At 38.7% G+C, this 18,805-nt stretch overlaps 2 protein-coding genes across 4 annotated transcripts in view; one reads left to right on the plus strand and one right to left on the minus strand.

The window, feature by feature from the left end:
* The window catches only part of AIDA (axin interactor, dorsalization associated), a 42,623-nt gene extending 31,886 nt beyond the window's left edge, over positions 1 to 10,737 (plus strand). The window contains exons 7-10 of one of the 2 annotated variants that reach the window (XM_067729696.1): positions 4,610 to 4,732; positions 6,709 to 6,831; positions 8,642 to 8,759; positions 8,872 to 10,737. In XM_067729696.1, coding sequence (XP_067585797.1) covers positions 4,610 to 4,732; positions 6,709 to 6,831; positions 8,642 to 8,759; positions 8,872 to 8,968 — 461 coding nt within the window. In that variant the 3' untranslated portion in view covers positions 8,969 to 10,737. The remainder of the gene's footprint in view (positions 1 to 4,609; positions 4,733 to 6,708; positions 6,832 to 8,641; positions 8,760 to 8,871) is intronic. The other variant, XM_067729697.1, reaches the window with a different exon arrangement.
* A 1,186-nt stretch (positions 10,738 to 11,923) lies between these two features.
* Positions 11,924 to 18,805, minus strand: part of MIA3 (MIA SH3 domain ER export factor 3) — a 53,789-nt gene continuing 46,907 nt past the window's right edge. Inside the window, exons 20-29 of one of the 2 annotated variants that reach the window (XM_067729691.1) lie at positions 18,486 to 18,546; positions 18,351 to 18,386; positions 18,204 to 18,271; positions 17,980 to 18,080; positions 17,673 to 17,810; positions 16,893 to 16,961; positions 16,688 to 16,767; positions 14,571 to 14,721; positions 13,314 to 13,556; positions 11,924 to 12,638 (exon numbers count right to left, since the gene is read on the minus strand). In XM_067729691.1, the coding sequence (XP_067585792.1) occupies positions 12,418 to 12,638; positions 13,314 to 13,556; positions 14,571 to 14,721; positions 16,688 to 16,767; positions 16,893 to 16,961; positions 17,673 to 17,810; positions 17,980 to 18,080; positions 18,204 to 18,271; positions 18,351 to 18,386; positions 18,486 to 18,546 (1,168 nt within the window). In that variant the 3' untranslated portion in view covers positions 11,924 to 12,417. Of the gene's footprint in view, positions 12,639 to 12,706; positions 13,557 to 14,570; positions 14,722 to 16,687; positions 16,768 to 16,892; positions 16,962 to 17,672; positions 17,811 to 17,979; positions 18,081 to 18,203; positions 18,272 to 18,350; positions 18,387 to 18,485; positions 18,547 to 18,805 lie in introns of those variants that run through there. The other variant, XM_067729692.1, reaches the window with a different exon arrangement.

An 18,805-nucleotide genomic window follows, 5' to 3' on the forward strand; every position in this document is an offset into this window, starting at 1 on the left:
CCCAGCAATCTCACTTCTAGGAATTTATTCTCAAGATACACCTCTAAGAATATGAAGAAAATATTTGCATATGCGCCAGGTTGTTTATTATGGTGTAATCTGTAATAATAAAATATTAGAAACAACCTAACTGCCATATGTAGGTTAGCTGAATAATACTGTAGAATACTATAGATAATAATCAGGAAAATCTCCATGAACTGATGATTTTTCAGAACATATTGTTCAATAAGTAAAATATGTCAAGGCAATTCACATTAGCAGATTAAGGAGGAAAATCTCATAATCCTCTGAATAGATGCAGAAAGGTTTAAATTCTAAATCTCTTCGTGATTTTTTAAAATTCTAGCAGACTGAGAACAGAACAGTTCTCTGGGTGTTCTCTAAGGGATGCTTTGAGCCAAAATCATACTTGAAGCATTCCTTTTCAGATCAATAACAAGACATAGTGCCTACTATGTCCTCTTTTCATCAGTGCACTAGGACCAAAAACAGAAGTAAAAGATAAAAATTATTTGTAGATTTTATGAATATGTGTGTAGAACATGCAAAAGCGCCTATAGGTAAATAATTAGAAATAGTAAGAGAGGGGCTTCCTGGTAGTCCAGTGGTTAAGAATCCACCTGCCAATTCAGGGGACACGGGTTTGAGCCCTGGTCCGGGAAGATCCCACATGCCGCAGAGCAACCAAGCCTGTGGGCCACAACTATTGAGCCTGCACTCTAGAGCCCGCGAGCCACAACTACTGAAGCCCGCACGCCTAGAGCCTGTGCTCTGCAACAAGCGAAGCCACTGCAATGAGAAGCCCGTGCACTGCAACGAAGAGTAGCCCCCGCTCGCCACAACTAGAGAAAGTCTGCGCACAGCAACGAAGACCCAATGCAGCCAAAAGTAAATAAAAATTAAAAGAAAAAAAAGATAGTAAGAGAGTTTAGCATGGTTCCTGGATGTAAAATCTGTACATAAGAATTGATTCTATAGGCCTATTGTGATCATTTTGCAATATACAAATATCAAATCATTATGTTGTATACTTGAAACTAATATAATGTTGTATGTGAATTGTACCTTGATTTTTTAAAAATTATGTACCAAAAAAGAATTGATTTTATCTTTATAAACGATCAACAGTTGCTTAGAAAATGAAATAACATTTCTGATAATATCAGAAAATATCAATATAGTTTAATAAATCCAATGAGAAGTATAAGACCCATGTGAAGAAAGCAGTAAAACTTTATTGAGAGAAATTAAGAAGTCTTAAATAAATGGAGAAATATATTCCAGTTCATGGGTTGGAAGAAGCAATTTGTAAAGATGTGACTGTTTCTAAAATTGATCTGAACTTCACTGCAGTCCCAACAGTGTTTTTGTTATTTGATGTTTTGTGTTTTTTTTTTTTTTTTTTTTAAGAACTTGACAGCTGTTGTGTTATAATTTACATGGAAATGCAAAGGGCTAAAAGTAGTTAAGACTCTTGAAGAATAATGTCAAGGCGGGAGAATTTGCTTTACCGAATGTCAAGACTTTTTGTAAAATTATAGTAAGACACTTACGGTAGTGGTGCAAGGGTAAGAAATAGTCCAATGAGAGAATGGGGAGCCCGGAAAGAGACCCACACTTGATTTATGATCAAAATGCCACTGCAGATACATGGGTGAGATGACAGTCTATTAAGTAAGTAGTGCTGGGACAATTGAGTGTCCATGTGGATTAGAATGGGATTGGGCTCCTACCACACACCATAGCCAAAAATTAATTCTGTATGGATTATAGAATGAAGTGTGAATGGCAAAACAAACAAGCTCTTACAAGAATACCTTCATGACCTTGGAGTGGGGAAAGATTTCTTGAATAGGACACAGAAAGCACTGACTCTAAAGGAATTTAGAGATTGAGAAATTTGAATACGTTAACATTAAGAATTTACCATAATCAGAAGACACCATAAACAGAAAAGGCATTCTAAACATGCAAAGACTGATCTTGGTATTAAAAGTCAAGAATAGCTGTTATCTCTTGGGAGAGAGTGATTTGGGGGCACAAGTCAAGCTCCTAGTATGCTGGTAATATCTTTCTTTCCTGGATATGGTGCTAGTCACACAGGTGTGTTCACTTTGTGAAAATTCATTAAGCTGTGCCTAGAATTTGTACACATTTTAATATGTTACCCTTCACTATACAGATTTTTTTTAAAAAAGGAAAGCCACTGATAAATTATTTGTAAAACATGTATCCAACAAAAAGCTTATGTCAAAATATTAGAGGACTCCTACAAATCACTAAGAAAAAGGTGAACATTTCAGGGACTTCCCTGGTGGTCCAGTGGGTGAAACTCCATGCTCCCAATTCAGGGGGCCCGGGTTTGATCCCTGGTCAGGGAACTAGATCCTGCATGCATGCCACAACTAAGAATTCTGCATGTTGCAACTAAGACCCAGCGCAACCAAAATAAATAAATAAATAGTATATATTTTTAAAAGGTGACCATTTCAGTAGTAAAGTGGGCAAAATAATTGAATAGGTACTTTAGGAAAAGGGAAATACAAATGCTTATTTTTAAATGAAAAGGTGCTCAACTCATTAATCATTGGCAAAATGAGCTTAAGACTAGATTGGTATTTCTCTACACCTAAATTGGCCAAAAAGAAGAACCTGACAACTCCCAAGTGCTAGTGAGGATGTGGAACAATGGAGATTGTACTAGGAGCAGAAACTGACACGACCACTTTGGAAAATAGTTTGTAATTACATAGCAAACATGAAGGTGGTATATCATGTGACTCAGTAAGTCCTCCCTTGGGGAATGTGTGCATAGGTGGAGCAGAGCATGCATCCAAGAATGTTTGCAGCAGCTTTGTTAACAATTTCCAAAAACTTGAAGCAACTCAAATGCCTGTCAACAGAAGAATGCATACAAAAACTGGTGTATTTGTACAACCTCTATATTATACTAATTCTGGAAAATCATAAAAATGAACAAATTACAGAAACTGACAACAATTGGATAAATCTCAAGTTCAAAAGCAGACAAAACAATTATACAGGGTTGCTTTTTAGTAGTGATTTTAAAAGCCAGGGTAGTGAGGAGGAATTCAGAAGAGCATTGGGTGGGGATAGAAGGGGACTCCTGAGGTCATGCTTTATTTTTTGACCTCATTGGTGGTTACTTGGATGCTTGCTTTCCGGCATTTCATTAAGCTGTACACTCGTTTTATTTGCTTTTCTGAATATGTGTTAGATTCGCAATTTAAATTTTTTTTAAAGAATAGACAGTGGGTGCAGTAAAGACCTTTTATCTTTAATGTAAGAAAACTTGTGAAAATTGAAAATGTGTTGAAATATGGCAAAATATTTCATGTGAAAAAGTATAATTTTGAAACAGTATTAAATACTGCTTTGAATGTCCCATTTTGGTTTTTCTGCTTTTTATACTTCTACCTTGTCATTAGTCAAAAAAAAATTTTAACAGGTATCACCAGTTAAGACTCTTGGATTTCTATAGTAATTTTCAGGTCATAAAATTCACTCATTCTAAGTGTACAATTCAGTGACTTTTGATAAATCTATAGTGTTGTGCATCTATCAGTGTGATCCAATTTGAGAACATTTTCATTGCCCCCTGAAATTCCCTCTAGCACATTGCAGTCAGTTAAATGTATTGATAATATATTTTGAACATGGTAAGTTGATTGATTCATGTACTTCAAATACTTCATTAAAAGTAGAATAACACATTGTTGGATAGAAACTTGAAGAGTGTCAACCAAAGTCCTTTATAAATGTTAGATTCTGTAAGTTGTGGTACTGTATACATATTAAATTAAAATAAACTTTTGTTTGCATCTGTTCTTCATCAATTATTTGAAATAAATGAACAAACTAGAGTCGATTTCTTTTTTCACGTCATTTTCTTGGTGGGGAATGCTCTTGTGTGGTTCTGGGTGGTTTTTCAGTTTTAAAAAATTTAATTGATCTATGGAAAAGATTTCAAACATACAATTACTTTTGTGGTTTTATGTGGCATTCTCAGTAGGACCGATTTCTGAGAGGATAGAGCATACAGAATAGGATGAAGAAAGGAGTGGGAAATTACACTGTAAAGTTATTCAATTAAATATATAAATATTATTTCCTGAAAGATTAATAGTAGCTGAAAGATTTATTGATTCTGGTATTAAATTTTTCAAACTTTAGAAATACATAACAAATGTTTATAAAGCTTTTTGTGTCCTTGTTCTACCACTTCATGTTGAGATATGGAGTATATTATATAGGAGTAAATGTGAAGCATATATATTATGTACATTCTCAATTATGTGGTAATTTGTAATTGGGCTTCCTGGATTGGAATTTTAACAAACTTGAGTTAGTAATTTATGCTTTAGTGTTGAATATGAAGTATGGAGGTGTAGATGTATCTTGTGTCTAATTAAGCATTTGTCTGAGAAGAATAACATCAAGTGTCTGTACGTTTTGGAAACCAAAATGATGCCTGGCTAGTTACTAAGCCAGTTAAGAGCAAAGCTATATCTTCTCTATGTTGTTAAAATATTTACTTTGAAATTATTGGTGGAGCTCATTTTTATTGCTATTTCTCCGTTGCCAGGTACTTTATTACCAAGGTTGCCATCAGAACCAGGAATGACATTACTCACTATCAGAATTGAGAAAATTGGCCTGAAAGATGCTGGGCAATGCATTGATCCCTATATCACAGTTAGTGTAAAAGGTAAATAACTATGTATATCTATCTTCCCTCTGGGGAATTTTATAATGTTGCTTCTCATTTGGAACTTTTTTGGTGGGGAGAGGGAGGGGATGTTTTATATCTGTGACAACTTATTTTAGTTGATTTTACAGTGAGGCGAAATCCCTGGGAAGAGGTGGTCATCATTCCCTCACCAAATATTTCTGAGAGATTTACTAAAAATACTTCCCTATCCATAACTTACACTCATATTTGCTTTTAGCTTTTTCTTTGTGTATATCTTTTTATTCTTAAAATTCTGTCAAGGGTGCTGACTAGACAGACACACTGTCTTTAACAGCAGATGCATCCTTCAGAAAACAGGTTTAAAAAATGTCCCCCACCTTCCAAGGGTGTGTGGTTTTCTTTGCAAAGCCCAGTGTTCTTCTGTTTTCCCACGCCTCCGCTTCAGGTCCTCTCGTTCCTGTCCAAGAGAGGTTTGTACATAGGACAGCTGTGCAGAGGTGGATGAGAATCAGGCCTTCAATTAGTCATGAGTGGAGACAGGGAAACAGGACGCGTCCATAAACATCCGTGCCCTGAACATAATCCTGCGGGACATTAGACGAGTGATGTATTTCTTATACTTAACTATGTTACCGTCATTATTAAGCATGATTACTCTTAGGATTTGTTTTTTTCTATCCAATGGCAAACCATTTTTTTCCTTGAAAACAACTTTTTTGGTCATTGGTTTAAGAGGGAAGCCACAGTGATTGAACTGTTTTGTCGTTGCCAAGCATTTTATACAGCACTTTATTTGTAAAGCACTCAGCAGTCTTTTAAAAGTAATTATTGGGTGATTGAAGATGAAGTTGTCATGCTATTATTCAGAAATAACTGCACAGTTAATCCAGTCTACAGTTAATAAACCTGCAGTTTGAGACAAATCAAACAGGTATGGGCTGAAATTAAATGGAGGGAACTTTTACCGATCATGGAAATATTCAGACCCATGGGTTCATTAGTACCAAATAAAAGAAAAAGGATTTTGGCCACAGGCAAAAGTTTTAACATGGAGAGACCGTGATCCATAGCACTAATGCTGTGATACTTTAACTTCTGATGTTACTGGTTCTCAAATCCATGGTCTACTGGAAAGTATTTACGCCCTACACAAAACTACATCTCTCATTCAGGAGCGAACACTGTAAAATACGAAAAAATGTAATGAAATGTAGATATTATGTTACCTTTGCATATGGTTGAACTGAAACATGTTTTATTTAAATATCTTTAGGAACTGAAGTAATCAAACATACTCTCTTGCTTTAAGGTCCCTAAGATGGGTCTGTTGAATAATACATGAACACTGAGTAGTCATTAAATGAGTCTGTGTTGAATTAGATTAAACTGGATGATTCCTGGCTCCAGAGATTACAACAGTATACCATGCATAGTGTGCCATCTGGTTATTGTAAATCAGCTTATGTTACAGCAAATGGAACCAGAATTTAAGTAATATATGTAAGAAGTGTTCATTCGTGGAAAGGTTTCCTTGGCAGCTGTCGTGTCCATTGTTTGGTCCTCTGACTTGAATACAGCAGGGGAATTCTGATAATGTTAGATTTATAGGCCTTTCCGTGTCATGCACGCGATCAAGGTTGGGAAACGGGTAGGAGCACCACTGTGGTATATTACGTCCCCAAATGTAATTCACAAAACTATACTGGCCTGTGTCATCAGAAGACACCTCTTAACTAGGAAGGATCCAATTTTGTGATGTGTAAGGCGGCTTCCTCCTCCTATCCATGGGGGTCTCCCACCCTCTCTACTCCGTGCCCTGCACATGACCCTGGAAACCAGCCGCCTTCAGGTACCTGCTCACCCCAGACATGGGTCTTTATTGGCCTCAGAATCTCCTCTCGGCTTTTGCCTCTTCAGGAAACACAACCCTTTGCAGTTTTTACGTCTTTGTATTTGAAGGCTCGAAGCAGAAACTGTTTTTTCCTCTCTAGATCTGAATGGCATAGATTTAACTCCTGTGCAGGATACTCCCGTGGCTTCAAGAAAAGAAGATACGTATGTTCATTTTAATGTGGACATTGAGCTCCAGAAGCATGTTGAAAAATTAACCAAAGGTTTGTGATGCTAAAAGTAGAACTATATTCAGAATGTGACTCTTTATTCTCCAGCTTTGAATCTGTTATGTACAGTGACTGTCATTTTAACTGAGACTAATGCTAATGAGTATACTTTATGTTTATAAGCATTTAAGTTAATCTTCCTAGGCTATTCTCATTTTACATTTTGTCCTTTCTTATAAATGCCATGAAGTATAGAGCTGTGCATACCAGCAATGCAGGAAATATATTATCTACAGATGATGCAGATGAGTAATAAAATTTTTTTAACTTCCTTAAAATGATGGTATCATATTTGGACTTTAATGCTGTTTTCAAATGTGACTTTATTTTCACATTTATTCAGACCTCAGACACAATCACGATGACAAGGAGATGGGTTCCATAGCTGAAGAGACTAAGAAATGTGATCTGCTATCTTAAAGATCTATGAGGTTTTTAAATAATAAAATGCCTCTGTTATTGCCGTGGAAGGGAGAAGAGAAGCTACTCTTTTGTGGACATGGCAGGGTCATACACCTGGGGACCGAGGTCACCGGTAACCTAACAATTGTAATCCTTTCGTGTGTGTTGGTAGCAGAAGCTAAATATGCCCATCTCTGGAATTCCCTGGCGGTCCAGTGCTTAGGACTTGGTACTTTCATTGCTGGGGTCCGGATTCAATCCCTGGTCGGGGAACTAAGATCCCGCAAGCCACGCGGCTCGGCAAATAAATAAATAAATACGCCCATCTCTCCCTCACGCACATCCCTTTGTCTCCTAAGTGATTGGCTTTTCTTTCCTTCCTTGACATGTGAAGCGCTCCGTTTGGACCCAGGTGCCAGGGCTGCGCACACATTTCTGAACATTGTTAAACTTCTGGTCACTTGTGAGTTTTGTCATCAGTGAAAGTATTAGATGTATGTTAGTTATCTTTAAAAGCAAAGCAAGATCCAGCACCGCTCTGGTTAAGCCTTTGTTAATAAGGAGCTAGATAACAGGGAGACCCTGACGTCCTTCCGTCTCTTTCGTTGCCTTTAGAAATTAATTGTTCTTGGCTACACAGAGGAGGCGATTTATTATTCTGTTTTTAGCTTTTCTCTGTGGGGAGGGGGAGAGAGCTTATCTGTTGGGCTTTGGGGAGAGAAAACTATCTACATGTTTCATCACCATTTGTTCACTGGGGGGAGGGGTGGGATAGGCGTGCTCTCTAAGCCCTTGTCTTGCTCAGCGCTGTCTTCACACAAGCACATGTCATTCCAGGAAAAACAAAACAGGGCTTTGGACACTGAGAAAGGTATTAGGAAGCAGTTAACATTTAAAAACTGAACCAGCTGTTGTTCAGACTCCAAACTCCAAAAAACTGAATTTTTGAGTTTTTGTTTCGAGAAACTATTTAAGTTTGGATTTTTTGATGAACTCTTTTACATGCCTTTTCTACTTAATGCGTTTCTATGAGTAATGTTAATACTTAACAAGTATCTTCTGTGGGGGTTTTTTGGTAGTATTTAGTATTTTCTATTCTTAATATTTTATAATTCTACCTGTGGATGAACTTATTTACATTCTTGAGTCATTCTGGCTCGAGAAGTTTTGCTCTACTCTGTAGAATAGGATGATACGGAGACATGTCCCTCTATTCAGGTCCAGATGAGTTTTGGGGTGACAGCCATAGTCAGTCGTATCATCAGAGAGATTGTTTGACAGAGGTTACTTTGTGAAATTATGACAACTGTTGCTTGTTCATAGGCTTCTGGTGATCAAAGAAAATTTATTGACACTAGAAATGTGCTGTCTGTGGCTAATCTGCTTTGCCTTAATTCCTTAGGTGCAGCTATTTTCTTTGAATTCAAACACTACAAGCCTAAAAAAAGGTTTACCAGCACCAAGTGTTTTGCTTTCATGGAGATGGACGAAATTAAACCTGGGCCAATTGTAATAGAACTGTAAGTGATGCACGTTCAGAATTAGTACTAATTTAACGGTGACTGCTCTCTCTTCTTAATATGTCACCTTGGAATAGATCAGTTATCAATGGTTTTTCTATTGTGGTTACAGATACAAGAAACCCACTGACTTTAAAAGAAAGAAATTGCAGTTATTGACCAAGAAACCACTTTATCTTCATCTGCATCAAACTTTGCACAAGGAATGATCCTGACATGAATACCCTGGAACTTCTGTGAATCTTACCACTCAGTAGAAACCATCCTAGCTCTGTGTAGCACATTCGCCCTTCAACAGGCAGGAAGCAAGCCGTACCCAGGCCAGCAGGCCAGAGTGAGTCCATTACACAGCTGTAGCACAGAATTCAAAGTCCAGCACGTCACTGATGGAGAAGACTCCTTTGGATACAGGCTTAATTGTAGATCTTAAAACATTTTCACTTTTCTATTAATTGTGCAATGAATAGCCTCTTTTCTAATTTGCCACTATTCCTGCCCTGCTTCCTGGAACGACACTGTTGTGGGTGGAATGTGCTCACCTTCACACTTAATACAGCAATAAGAGTGTGCTAGAGTTTACACACCTGTCCACTTCTGCTCCAATATGCTCTTCGGTTTTTTGAGTTAATGTCAAACTTTGGTTTGATGTGGGTAGGACAGTATGAGACTGCTTTGAGAGGAATTGGACCAATTATGCTGCCCAAGGTCAGTCTGGAAATTTATAGGCTGCTCCTCAGAGACGGCCTTGATTCACCCTGATCTCATGGTTCTCCTGCTTAGAAATAGTGTGCCTTGGCCAAATCAGTATCCCGTATGGGCGTGTTCGCAGGTGGTAGCTGTGATTTTTCCAGATGACCGGATCGTTTTTCTGAAAGTGAGCATATTTTTAGTCATGTTGATTAGCTTTTTTCTACATCACATCGTTACTCTTTCTGATAGTGATTCTGGGGTTAGTGATGGAACCATCTCAGAATAATTACAAATTCTTGGTGGGTTTATGTCTTCTAAATCGTGTAATCTAAAAATAATTTGAGTCAGATGCTAACAAGATACCGCAGGAATAACTGCTGTTTTTCTGACAACTGATTGTGAAACCTTAAAACCTGCATACCTCTTCTTGTAGTGATGAGTATGCAAATCTGGAGATATTCTATTTTTTTTTTATATAGGTAGATAGGATTGCCATTTATTTCCTATGTAGATATACTGACATTCATCCATATGGAAATATTGCAGGTCATTAGCTTTTTATAATTTGACTATTTACATTCTTTTGACTTAATAATGGGGCATAAATAAAACTTTCATAGAACACACAAGGTGGATATTTGATACACAGAACATTTAAGATTTGGGGTGGGCATTCTCTGGGTTAGGTGTGGAGCCCACATATTTAATATTCACTATTTTAAATGACCAATGCTAGCATGAGGGGAACGCAGTGCCAGTACTTGGCCTACTTTTAAACTCGTGTAATAAGCCTAGTCAATACCGTTCAGTATGTTTGCTTTTTAAAATAAGTAACCACAATTAAGTTCTAGCCCTTGCACTTCAAGAGATCTAGTCTCCACTTTCAGTTGTCTGTTAGGTCAGTTCTGTTTACTATGATGGATGTTAAAAAACTATATGAGCCTGAAGAATTCTCAACCCAATTTAGTCTTGCTTCCCTCTTGATTAGTTCAATTCCAGATGATTCCATCCACAGTAGCTTGAGGGGATGAGGAATTTGCCTTAATAAATTACTTTGTTGTTCACTCAACTCTTAGACTGTGAGTTGTCAGCCCCGTGCCCTGCCCGCCCCAGACTGTAAGCTCCTCAGGGGGCAAGAACCACACGTTCTCCATGTCACGTACATTTTCTGAGGTGCTTGGCAGCGCTCTGTACCCTGTGGAGTACTCAGTACCTTTTGTTTGATGTTGCTGACAAGACCTAAAAATAATCCCTTAAAAAACCTACCATTAAAATGTAGCAAAACTGATACATTGTTCTTTCTTTTTTCTCATAGACCATAAGACATGTATTATCAAGGTGATAGTTTGTCACATCTGCTGTCATTCACAAAAGTATGGTTTAGATGAACTACAAATGCCTTTCATCAGTGTTAAAGAAGCTTAAATCGAACACGGCTGATTAGCTTAGCTTTGTAATTCATACCTGAATGAAATAACAAAACGAGCGACTGTCTCGAAGCAGTAGACGCAGAATACTCCACATCCAACAAATTATTTACTTTTCGATGAAAAGATCAGCCATTGAATAGTAACCACAACCACAGCAGACTTCCAGGCTGAAACGCTGCTGCTCCGTAACTGAGATGACTTTAGCAACTAAGCCCAGAAAGACAGTCAGTTAGCTGGAGATGACTTCTGAAACAGACGTAATTTTCAAGCCAGTTGGGGCTGATGTGACTCAGGGTGATGCCCCCCACACCCTCTCCAAATTGGCAGCTTGCCTGGGCTGGGCTGCCGAAGGGGTGCAAACAGAGGGCTCTGAGAGGCGGCAGGGACGGCAAGTCTGGGGCCGCTCGGCTAAGCCACAGGTGGCAGTTCTCTACAACTCGATATGAAACGCAGAATAAACACCAAAAAGGCTTTAGAGGTTAAAAAAGAAAAAGAAAAAGACTCCAGGATTTGATGTTGAAATAGATTTAATTTACCTTTGCTACTATATTATCTTCCTAACTGGTGTAATCTATATTTAAATACTATTTAAAAAATTTATCTTAACTTCACTATTATTTCACGTCCTAAAGAGATTGATATACTCAAAAGCTGTATTTGTGACTTAATCTTTTTATTTTACATGGTTAAAAATAACCTATGCTGTTAACTATGGAGTTTTCCTCTTAAATTTCTTCTATTCTTGATAATAAACAGGACACAGAGATGGAATTCTCTTTTCCTGAAAAACTCCTTATGTATTCGTTATGAACTTTGGAAGCGTTGTCTTCTTTCAACGGTCCGTATCTTTCTAAAGTGGCATCTTTTAGTTTAGTATAAAGAAAAAATTTTGTTTCACAGTGAAGCATTTGCTTTATCTTATGAGGTATTCTAAAAGGATTAAATATCCTAATGGTGACAAGTCACGGTGCAGACTTCAGTAGTATCATTACATCACAGAACTTCAGAGAATGCGAGAGTATGATCTAGCCGTGAACAACAATATCAACCTTTATAATTCTGATTTAATTGAAATCTTAAACTTCTTGAAATGTGCTACCAAGTTACTATAGTTTAAAGTGTCTGATGAGTTAGTTCTTAGAAACATTGTTGAAAAGACCTGGTACAAGTAATGGGTATAGCAAGTATGATGCAATCCTAGCTTCTCAGATTTACTGATTTTTAAATATAAGTGCCAGTATTCAAATATGAATTTTGGAATAGGATCAATCAACAAAAAGAACTGAGTTCAGCCCATGGTTGCTGACCTAGGGCATGTTACAAGCCTCACAATCCTAAATCATTCTTTCTCATCGTATTACCTACTCTTTGCCCTTTTTCGCCATATTCCTTGAAAGTCAGCGGCAAGGTATAGGAGAAATAACAGACTCTCTACGTTTTTTAAAGAAATTTTCTTACTTTTATGGTCATGACACATCATTTTCATTTTTCTGTTATGCACCCTAACGCAAGAACGGTAAAAGCAACAGAATATCAGGTCAAACAATTCTTGCTACATGTAAACGCATACTCAGAAAACCATTCTCAACCAGGCAGAGCCACAGAAAGCACGTGAATGCTGTCCAAATTGGCGAACTGACTTCTCTGAAGTAGAAGGAAGACATATCAGTTGTGGTGCTTCCCGGTGACTTTGAGGTTGAACTCAGGAGCGGTGAGCCAGGGAAGTGTGCTGCCAGGTCACCATCTTCAGTTCTGGGAGCTTGAGTTTACATGTTTCCAAAATGGTACAAGTCTCATGAGAAAACAATGAATCAACAGACACTTGGGAAATATTAATAACCAAATTTTTATGAACTGTTACTACAAAGAACTTCAGCAAGAGGGGAGATAAAAGTTTAGTGATCTTTTAGTAAACATTTTTAGCGTAACAGTCGTTGCGACCAGATATTTTTTAAAAATCAAGCTTATAAATACGGTTGCTCTGTATTCAACTGGTGTACACTAAAAATAGGATAATAAATGGAAATACATGTTCTTATAGCATTTCCACAGGAAATGTTCATATTTTTCACGACATCCTAAATCATTTAGCAGTTACATATGCTACATTAACTAAAACACAGGTATTCTTTATTGCACATTTCAAAGTTTTAAGGAGGCTCTAGCTTACAAGGTGATTTTTACTTTGGGGCAGGGGAAATGATATTTTTTAACTGTTTGGCTCAAAAATGCACACTGCCAGGGCAGCTTAGTTCTAAAAACAAACCTTTTAAAATCAACTTTTGGATTTTGAAGCCAGTGAAAATCCTCTACTGTCATGAACAGTGCACAGTCCACTTTCTCTCAGACTAAATGTCCAAGGTCAGTTACGGGCTCTGTTTGAAAGCCTGCGAACAGCCCTGGCTAGTGCTCTGAGAGGCAGGCGGGGGCTCACCTCTGGAGCCGGAAGCCGGTGAGTCTCTTGCAGCAGAGGAAGGTGGATAATCCTGGGGGCCGTGGGTTGGGGGTGGTAATCGGGTACCAGGGATAAAGTACTCTCTTGGGCCAAGAGAGCCTAAAGGTCTAAAAGGTGCGTGTCCTGCTAAGAATTCTCGAGGGTCAAGAGGCAGGTCCCGTTTTCCTGGTGGAACGCCTGGTGCATATTCTCTTAAGCCTAGTGGTGGACGCAAACCAGGACCTGGAAAAATTAAAATTCAGTCATGTAACTACATATGAACATATCTAAATTTAGATGATTCCATGTATGTTAATCTTTAATTCCTCATACCCCTGGAAGTCAGGTGGTGGCATCCCCACTTTATAGATGAGGCAAACTGAGGCTCAGCAAGTTTAAGTTACATGCCTGTAGCCAGCCAGCCATGAAGCAACATAGGCTGGATTTAAACGTGGCTCTACCTGGCTTGTGGTTTTTTCGACAACACAATTCTGCTGTCTTTATCTCACAAGAGCTTGATTTGTACTTAGAAGTACTATATATCATACTAAGACAATAGATTATGAAATAAGGGCTTCACTGTTAGTAAATTTTGATAAGGGAAATTCCACTGTTACTGTATCAATTAAAAACTCATGCAGTAGTCAGCATGGACCTACATATGCCATCAAAATCAAGGTGTCTGCCCTGCTGGGAAAGGCCTTCCAGCTCCACCTAATTAAATTCAGCAACATTCTACCTAGTAGCTATTACATTCTACCTTCTCTTTAACATTTCCTTCCTATTTACTCCCAAGGTGGGGAGTGATGGATTAATCTTGCCTTCTTTTATACTCTGTGACCCGTTGCTTATACTTCCATTATGGTGATTACAAGTTTTATGTTGTATATAATGTATGTATGTGTCCTACAGGACACCTTAAGCTCCTGGAGTTAGGAGAGTTAATTCCATCCATTACGGAGCCTAGTATGTAGCCAGAGATGTTCAAGAAACATAGGCAGAAATAATATTTCTGACTTTCTATGAACCGCCCATTTTCCCTTGTCTACAAGAGATACCTACTGCCCATCTCAGTACAGGGAGATTATGCAGCACCCCATGTGTCCTGAGAAACTGGCAGAAAAGTTCAAATGTACTCAGCCAGCTTTACCCTTTCATTGCACAGCCCTGCATAGCAACTGTTAAAATTTCATCAAGGATTAGAGTGAAAAGATGAATACACTTCACAAGTCCATTACTACCGTTCAATCATCGTACCAAAGGGCGGAGGAAGTGGCCGAGGCCCAAAAGGCCCGCAGAGTTGAGGAGGTGGTCCGTATCGAATGGGCGGCAGTAGAGGGCCTCCCACGGGGGAGCTCATGAGGGGTGCCCCTGGAAAAGGAGGGGGCCCTTTTGCAGCCGTATTAACCTGCAAAGGAGAAGTAATGAAAGTTCTGAAATGCTTGGATATGACAGATAAAAGCACCAACACCAGTAAAAGCTAAAACCCAATGAAGCAGATGTCAGGCACTTGTCCAAAGAGCGAACTATGGCAACAAAACTCTACTCCTCCTATCTGTCCCACTGACAGCTCAGGCGGGTTCAAAGAATGTCAGAGGAGTGAACACTTCCACCATAATCATATTATTGCTCGTATGGGCAAACAGAAGAGGATGCAAGAGGACTGTCAAAGGATATTAACAGAGGCGATTCCCAACTAAGAACTAACAATCATACCATACACACAGTAAACTGCTTCTAGGGCAGCCCCTCCCTCCCGTCACCACAATAGCTCATTTCTCCATATTAAGAGTGGAAAGAACAAAAGGGAATGAAAAATCCATTTTCTACATGTAAGAAGAGCTAATATTCAGAGTACCTTCAATTTCCTTTCATGTGTTGTAAGATCTCACCTTGCTTTAAACATGAGGGAACAGAGGCAGAGAGTATTAGATACCTTGCCGAAGGTCACACAGCACATAAGAGGCTGGGCTGGAACCCACTATCAGCCTGACTCCAAGCCAGTGCTCTTCCTCCTCTGCCCCTGCTATCAGAGGAGGCTCTACTCTCTTTGAAGTCAGTCTGCTACTTCAAAGGGGTCTTGGGTCTTAGCCAGGCTGCCCTGGGACACAAAGAGCTCTCAAGCGATGTGTATTCCTGGAGTCCTGTACTGGAACTCGCAAGTATTTCCCAACAGAGATAACGCTATATATACAAGTTCAGCAGGCACAGCTCCAGCATCCACCCCCATTCACCAGTAATGCCGTCCTTCACATTACGAGGTGCTGACCAATCAATCCTTCTCTATAGAAGCTGGGTTGGAAATTCTCAATAATGAAAATATGTATCTTGATGTCAACACAGTAAAGCACTGTGAGGTACAATCAGAGGACTTACCAGCTGTCGCAGCTACACAAGTTACAAGAGAATACACTTATGTGAACATAATTTAAGGCTACTGCTGGGAACTAGCACAACAGGTAATTAAAGATTTCCACTATTCAGTACTTCACTTATAGCAAACATCCTCTGTTACTGATCTGTAATTTCAGATTACTCAAAATAGGGCTTGCGTGGTATACCACTAGAGATATTCTTTTTTTTTTTTTTTTTTTTGCGGTACGCGGGCCTCTCACTGTTGTGGCCTCTCCCGTTGCAGAGCACAGGCTCCAGACGCACAGGCTCAGCGGCCATGGCTCACGGGCCCAGCCGCTCCGCGGCATGTGGGATCTTCCCGGACCGGGGCACGAACCCGTGTCCCCTGCATCGGCAGGCGGACTCTCAACCACTGTGCCACCAGGGAAGCCCAAGATATTCTTAAATAGCACACTTCCAAACAAATACATAATAATGATGAATTTACACAATATATGATGAACTGATTTGCCTTAGAGCACTCAACACCGAAGCACACAATACAGAACTGAAGTGATGACTTTTCACATTTTAAGGTTAACTACAACAGATGCTCTAAAGAGATTAATCACCTAACCAGAACAGGAAAAAGGAGTGAAAACCAACCAACCAACCAGACTTCAGCAACCCAGCAACACTTCCAAGTCAACAGTAAGGTCAGTATTGCCATGCAATTTAAAGCAAAGCAGATTAGTGTCATGCTCCTCAGCTCCTCTCCAGAAACACACCAAGTAAAAAGCCCAGTTCAACCTACAAGTACTTAGTGCTACTGGATGCTCAGCCAAAGACATAATACTGGGAACTGAAGGGCCTTCAGGCTCTTGGGGAACAGTCTGCTTTTTCAAAAAGTAAATGAGATGGCATAGACATAACAGAACACACAAAAGGGAGATGGATGAGGCAAAGAGAGGGCGTTGTAGAGAAAGTTAGATGTTTTCCTGAAATACCTAATTACAACTCAAAATGACCACAGAATTTACCTTGCCCTCATCCATCACCTTAGAGGGGGAAGAGCTTCTTGAGCTACTGTTCATCATGGGAGCTGCACCAGATTCTGGATCTGTGGGAGGCCAGAGAACTGATTTAGACTTATTCTGATTTGTATACTCTGTGAAGAAGAATACAAAGTCCTCTACCCACCTCCTCCACAATTTGAGACTCTTTGAACACACTTAGGTCCCTTACCAGAGGCAGAGGGTTTCCCAGATGCCTCAGATGACCATCGAGGACGAGGTAGAGGCCCATCCACTGACCCTTGAGAGAGAAATAACAGCCCTTGCATGAATTTTTCAGAATAAACCAATTGTGGACAGGTCAGGTTTCAGTTCTACCCAGAAAGCAAAATTTAAAGCGGGTCTCCCAATACGTATGAGGAGAAATCACTAACAATTTATGCACAAACTTAAAGAATTAAAATAAGAACTATCTTGGATTGAAAGACCTGCACGTTAATAGCACTGGTCAGGTACTTCAAGCTACAGGCAATTGTATAGGCTGTTTTTTCAGTCTATATGTAATCTGACTTCCATATCTTACCAAGTATTATATTTATGATTAGAAACAGACTTATAGCATTTCACATTAATGAGAAACAGATGTACACTGCATAAATTATATAGTTTTAAGGCTACTTTTATATAATTCAAGAGAAGAACTCAACAGAAGTTTAAAGATAAAGGCCTATACTTCACAGCAAAAATCTGAAAAGAAACAATAAGAATAAATGATATTTATATATTTGTTTTACACATACACTTATACATGACAAATAGTATTGTTATAATAATAAGTGCTTTTTGTTCTAAAGCAAATCTAAAATAGACTATCCACCAAGACAAAATTAAGAAATCTCCTTCTTTATATATTGGACAGACCCAAATTCTCAACTGCTGCTTGCATCAGAATTCTCGAAGAAGGAAAAAGCTCTTGAAACAGTTTACTGCAAGGTAACACGTCAATGCTCACCAAATTCACTTCGAGGCATCTCTCTTCGGTTAAGCGTAGCAGACAGAGGTCTTGCGGGTGGGTCTGCTGTCAGTGGCGGAGAGCATTCTCCACCACTCACAGGAGATGGGCCAAAAGAGCCATTCTGGCTCAGAGGACCTGAAGACAACGGGCAATAATTACCACTTTAAGTGAACCTTCTTTTTCTAAATTCTTGGGATTATTTCTAGGGCATCATAAATATTACACACATATTCAGAAATAAAAAGTAGTTTAAACACATTTTCCACCAAAAAATAGACTGCAGCCCTTTAAAAGTGCTCCCTACCTCTCCGTGGAAGGTTTTGTGTGTTGGGTCTTCCTGGCATTGGTTTTATGATCACAGGTTCTTCTTGCAGCATTGCCATCTTTTGGGTTAGTTCCAGTAATCTTGAATATAGAGAAAGAATGGATTTAAATATGAAACAGAAAATTAATTCCTTATTGGATACCACACAGCACAGCCTTTAGAAACTCTAAAACACACTGAAAATATGTTTTAAAATCACATACTTGTGTCTCAAGTTGGCAGCTTCTCTTTTCTCTTCAGCTATGGCTCTTTCTGCAGCACGAGCTTTGAGCTATTGGAGAAAAAAAAATATCCAAAATAAGCCGTGGTAGACAACACACAAAATAAAGAAAAGAAAAAAAAAATCTTACCCAGTTATCGTGAGCTTTTTTCTCATGAGTAGCGATCTGAAAAAGATAACACATAAAAAAATATGTTCAGAGATTCATTATAATATGTATTAGAAAGCAAAGAAGTCTGCTGCTGCAGGGCAGTATAATTATTACCTGGTTTTTAAATGAGCGCTCTGTTTTCTGTAATTCTTCCTCCATTTCTTCAATTCTCCGCCTAAGAATTAAACTTGCTTTTATCATTTAGAGCACAACTGAATAATATTTTAAACAATCTCGCCATGTTCCCTTTACTCTAACAGCTACAGCTGTACCCTTTCAGACTTCATCCATATGTATAAAAACACATTCTACATGGCTGTAATAAGAGTACAGTGTGATCAAAACTAATACTGCATAATTTCCTTCCTTATTATTTAATAGCTGGAGATTCTGAACTGATACCTTATAATTTCCTTAACTGTTCTCTTCAATAT

The sequence above is a fragment of the Pseudorca crassidens genome, chromosome 2, assembly GCF_039906515.1.
Source record: "Pseudorca crassidens isolate mPseCra1 chromosome 2, mPseCra1.hap1, whole genome shotgun sequence".
In the NCBI taxonomy this organism is placed as follows: Eukaryota; Metazoa; Chordata; class Mammalia; order Artiodactyla; family Delphinidae; genus Pseudorca; species Pseudorca crassidens.